Source organism: Canis lupus, chromosome 5, assembly GCF_011100685.1.
Source record: "Canis lupus familiaris isolate Mischka breed German Shepherd chromosome 5, alternate assembly UU_Cfam_GSD_1.0, whole genome shotgun sequence".
NCBI lineage: Eukaryota > Metazoa > Chordata > Mammalia > Carnivora > Canidae > Canis > Canis lupus.
The window spans coordinates 19,524,980-19,529,917 of record NC_049226.1 but is presented as its reverse complement, the minus strand read 5'-3'; the positions used below and the strand labels follow the sequence as shown (position 1 = coordinate 19,529,917).

At 46.0% G+C, this 4,938-nt stretch overlaps 1 protein-coding gene across 1 annotated transcript; it reads left to right on the top strand.

Moving 5' to 3' along the window:
* The first annotated feature begins 4,015 nt into the window (after positions 1-4,015).
* CLDN25 (claudin 25) lies at positions 4,016-4,938 on the top strand. Its single transcript, XM_038535513.1, has one exon. The coding sequence runs from the start codon at positions 4,062-4,064 to the stop codon at positions 4,746-4,748; it is 687 nt and encodes a 228-aa protein (XP_038391441.1). The 5' UTR covers positions 4,016-4,061; the 3' UTR covers positions 4,749-4,938.

Below are 4,938 nucleotides of genomic sequence, written 5' to 3'. Positions count from 1 at the left end.
GGGAAACTGAGTCTCGAGCTGCCCAGACCGCCGCTCGGAAGGTGCGGCCGCACTACAACTCCCGGCAGGCACCGCGACTGTCCTAGCGTGGAATTTCCACGGTGTCCCGTAGTTGGCAAACTGGGGAAGACGCGTTTCCTCCCTGGTGGTTTTCAAATAGTGTGTCGTTTCCCGCCAGTTTTTCCCCTAAAAGAAGTGAAATCTTTTTACTTAAAAACCGGCCGTAAATGAACCTCTCTCAACTTCAGAGCGTTTACCTGTGAAATGTATCCAGCGAGACTACCCGAGGAACGCACTTTGATCTTTTTTTTTTTTTTTGTGAAATATTCACCCTTGAGGGCTGCAGCGTCCATCAGGGTCCGTATGAACAGCGCCCTCTGGAGGTGTGCAAAGCAAGCGGCATCACCCTGCAAATGAAAGTCTAAATTGCACTCCTTTCGTGCTGCAGAGTTTACAATGCAATCTAAGTACATAGATTACGTAATCTCTGTGCAGATACTACATGTATCTGTGTAACAAACACACATGTATTTTTTCTATGTAATACATATTTATATTAATATTATTTCTATTACCTAAGCATAAATATCATTAGAACCGTGTAGACTAGAACAAGATACTTGACAGCCTTCTGACATTACAAATCGACTTTATCAAAAGTTTTTAAAAATTGTTTCTTATTTACATGTATTACATACTGAAAGATATTCACAATATACTATGTACATGATGATTCTTTTTTTAAGATTTTATTTATTTATTCATGAGAGACCCAGAGAGAGAGAGAGGAGAGAGAGAGACATAGAGAGAGAAGCAGGCTCCATGCAGGGAGCCCGACGTGGGACTCGATCCAAGGACTCCAGGATCACCCTGGATCCTGCACCCCCCCAGCACCCCCCAGGACCCCATCACCCCGCAGCACCCCTGAGCTGAAGGCAGGCACCCAACCACTGAGCCACCCAGGCGTCCCAGGAATGGAGTGGTACTGCTACACACACACAGTCCATGCCAACATGAATGAATGAATATTTGAATAAATAAAAAAATAATAAAATGAATGGCTTCTGTTTTCCCTCACTAACTTGATCTCCTACATAGTTCACAGGTTTTTATGTCTCGCAACTCACAGATTTTCACAAATTGTCAAGAAAGGGCTCTGAAAGGGCCACCTGTGTGGCTCAGTGGGTTAAGTGTTCAACTCTTGATTTCGGCTCAGGTCATGATCCCAGGGCCATGGGATTGAGCCCTGAGTCAGGCTCTGCTTCTGCTCTTAAAAGGGAGTCTGCTTGAGGTTTGTTCTCTTTCTTTCTCTCTCTCTCTCCCTCCCTCTGCCCCTCCTCCTACCATGCACTCTCTCTTTCTCAAATCTTTTTGAAAGAGAGAGAAAGGGGATCCCTGGGTGGCGCAGCGGTTTGGCGCCTGCCTTTGGCCCAGGGCGCGATCCTGGAGACCCGGGATCGAATCCCACATCGGGCTCCCGGTGCATGGAGCCTGTTTCTCCCTCTGCCTCTCTCTCTCTCTCTCTCTCTGTGTGACTATCATAAATAAAAAATAATAATAATAATGAGAAAGAAAGAAAGAAAGAAAGAGTAAGCTCTGGAGAAAAGGCAGGGGAATAAGGAGCAGCACCTGAAGGAATTTCTCCTGACCTATCAGATCTCATACACATGTGGCATGCCTGTGCATTCAAGAACCAAAATAAAAAATGCAAACCTGGATGAATATAGTACAACCAGACAGCATTCCCAGGGATGCATAATATTTTGCCCCTGTGTTCATTAGAACATGTGGTTGCTACAAAAGCAGCAGAAGGAGCCTACAATTTGAAAGAGCCCCCCATTTTGCTTCAAAACAGTGTGGAGGGAGGGATGCAGATAGTGGCTGTGGGCATGGATGAAATGATTGGTATGTGTGGATAATTTCTGCAGCTCGGTGGTAGGACATGAAATTTCTTTTTCTATTTGCTCTACTTTTGTACATATTTGAAATTTTCTATAATAAGACATAAAAGGAAAACAAGGGGGGACATCTGGATGGTTCACTAGTTGAGCGTCTGCCTTTGGCTCAGGTCATGATCCCAGGGTCCTGGGATCGAGTCCGCATTGGGCTCTCTGCAGGGAGCCTGCTACTCCCTCTGTGTCTCTCATTAATAAATAAATAAAATATTTTAAAAAGGAAAAAAAGGGTCTTCAAGATGATTCTGGTCACCTCCCTGACCCCCCACACCACTGATAATCTGATCAGACTGTATTGAGACATCATGCAGGTAAAGTCAAGGTCATGTTGTCTTAGATCCTTCCTCCCTGCTTCCCCTCCCCACACCCCTGCTTCCACTTCGTAGGGCACCACAGGATAATTAGGAGGTTAAAATATGAATAGGGGGCTACACTGGTCAACATTTATGTCTTCGTTATAAGAGATCTCAACTTTCCTCTGTGTTTTGCTATAAAGATGAACCCTCCCCACATGCTGTGTCACCAGGGTGCAGGCACAGTGCAGAAGAAATCTCTGTGGCAGCCTGGAGACCACAACACGAAGTGACAATCTGAAACCCCCGGCTCAGGAGCTGGATCCATTGCTTACCAGCTGGGGGACCTTGGCACATGACCTAACATGTATTTTGCAGTGGTGGTGTGAAAATTAAATAAGGACAAAGTATCTAGTCAAAGTCTGGCACTTAGCCATGCTCAGTAAATGCAAATTATTTCCTTTCCTGTCAGAACGCGCTTCTTGGCAACAGCAAATAGGAATGAAAGCAGGCCTGAGTACCAGTTACTCTAGCTACTACTGCCCTTCAGCCCCAGGAGGTTGGGGAGGGAACACTACCCTCCTGGTAGATCCTGGGTCTGGACAGGTTCCTTGGATGGGGCATTTTCCATCTTTTTTCCTGCTTACAAAAATATTAACTTGTAAAATGCGTCAAATACATATGCAATCACAAGGAAATAAAAATTATCCATAATCCTTCCACTAAGATAACCATGGTTCACAGTTTGTGGTAGATGATATGTATTTACATAGATATAAATATACGCTCTTTTTTGAAAGTGAAATTGTACCCTACATACTCTAAACACTGGTCACTTGCCTGTCTCACTTAACAACGCGCCAAGAATATTTTTCATGTCATTGAAATTTCTTCTACCTCACTTCAAAATAGCTGCCTAGTGTTAACCAAAATGTATAATCATCAATAATATCTCCACAGACATTTTCATGATCTTTGTATATATTCACAATAAATTAGTTAACTTTCTAGAGGTAAGGTAGTGGGTCAAAGTATATTTGAAAGTATGGAATATGATGGTACACCTGGGTGGCTCAGTGGTTGAGCATCTGCCTTCAGCTCAGGTCGTGATCCTGGGGTTCCCTGCAGGGAGCCTGCTTCTCCCTCTGCCTCTATCTGTGTGTCTCTCATGCATAAATAAATAAAATCTTTAAAAAAATAAAAATGAAAGTATGAAACATGAGAGCTGCCTGGGTAGCTCAGTTGGTTAAGTGTTTCACTCTTGATTTTGGCTTGGGTCATGATCTCATCAGGGTCCCGGGGTTGAGCCCCACATGGGCCTCTGTGCTCATCAGGGAGGCTGCTTGAGGATTTCTCTCCCTCTCCATCTGCCCCTCCTCTCTCTCTCCCTCTCAAATAAGTACATAAATCTTAAAAAAATTAAAATATGAATTATGAAATCATGTTTCCCTCCAGAAAGGTTACATCAGTGTGTATTCCCAGGACATCATTCTCATCTTAGAATTGGGGAGTGATTTTACCTTCAAGTTTATGAATTTACTCATCATATAGATACTGATGGCTTACTGTCTGGCCTTTTTTGCCTGTCCCGGGGCCCTCCTCCACAACCCACGCCCACATCCCATCTTGGGCACACCCCCAAACCCAACATTGCCAAGTTCCTGGCACCTGCCTCAGCTGCTGCCTAAAAACTGAAACAAGAGCCCTCTCCAAATGTGAATGACCTTCCACTGGGCCTCCCCAAAAGTACTGCCCGCTAACCAGTCACCGAGCCACCTGTCCTTTGCTTTCTGCCACTGTAGTGGGAGCAGCCATGGCCTGGAGTTTCCGCGAGAAAGCCCAGCTTGGAGGGCTGCTCCTCTCTCTCCTCGGCTGGGTCTGCTCCTGTGTCACCACCATCCTGCCCCAGTGGAAGACTCTTAATCTGGAACTGAACGAAATGGAGACCTGGATCATGGGGCTTTGGGAGGTCTGCGTGAATCAGGAGGAAGTTGTCGTGTGCAAGGCCTTTGAGTCCTTCTTATCTCTGCCCCAGGACCTCCAGGTATCCCGCATCCTCATGGTAGCCTCCCATGGGCTGGGGCTCCTGGGGCTTCTGCTCTCTGGCTTTGGGTCTGAATGCTTCCAGTTGTACAGGAACAGATGGGTATTTAAGAGGTGGCTTTGCCTCCTGGGAGGGACTTTGGAAGCATCTGCTTCAGCCACCACCCTCTTTCCAGTCTCTTGGGTGGCCTACGCCACAATCCAAGACTTCTGGGATGACAGCATCCCTGAGATTGTGCCTCGCTGGGAGTTTGGAGATGCCCTCTACCTGGGCTGGGCTGCTGGGATTTTCCTGGCCCTCGGTGGGTTGTTCCTCATCTTCTCAGCTTGTCTGGGAAAAGAAGAGGAGTCCTCTCTCCGGATGGCTGGTCCTATAGTCCCACCATTCTATGCCCCAGCAGACAGGTCCAGTGACTCCTTCTATCTAACACCAAGACCTAGGAACCTGTTCATCTAGGACCGGCCTCCTCCACGGAATCTCTGGAATAAAGGAATGTCAGAAGAATCGTTTCTCCTCCTTATCCTTCACCACTCTACATTTATTTGCCTCCTTTGGGGGTGGTAGTCACTCTCCCTTTTGTTAAGGATTTGGCTATCTTGGTGATACAGTAATTCATAACTTCAGAATGAAAAATCAAAGCAGAATT

Bases quoted from the DNA above. Each gene is read 5' to 3' on its own strand.
- CLDN25 (XM_038535513.1), top strand. From the start codon at position 4,062: ATGGCCTGGAGTTTCCGCGAGAAAGCCCAGCTTGGAGGGCTGCTCCTC.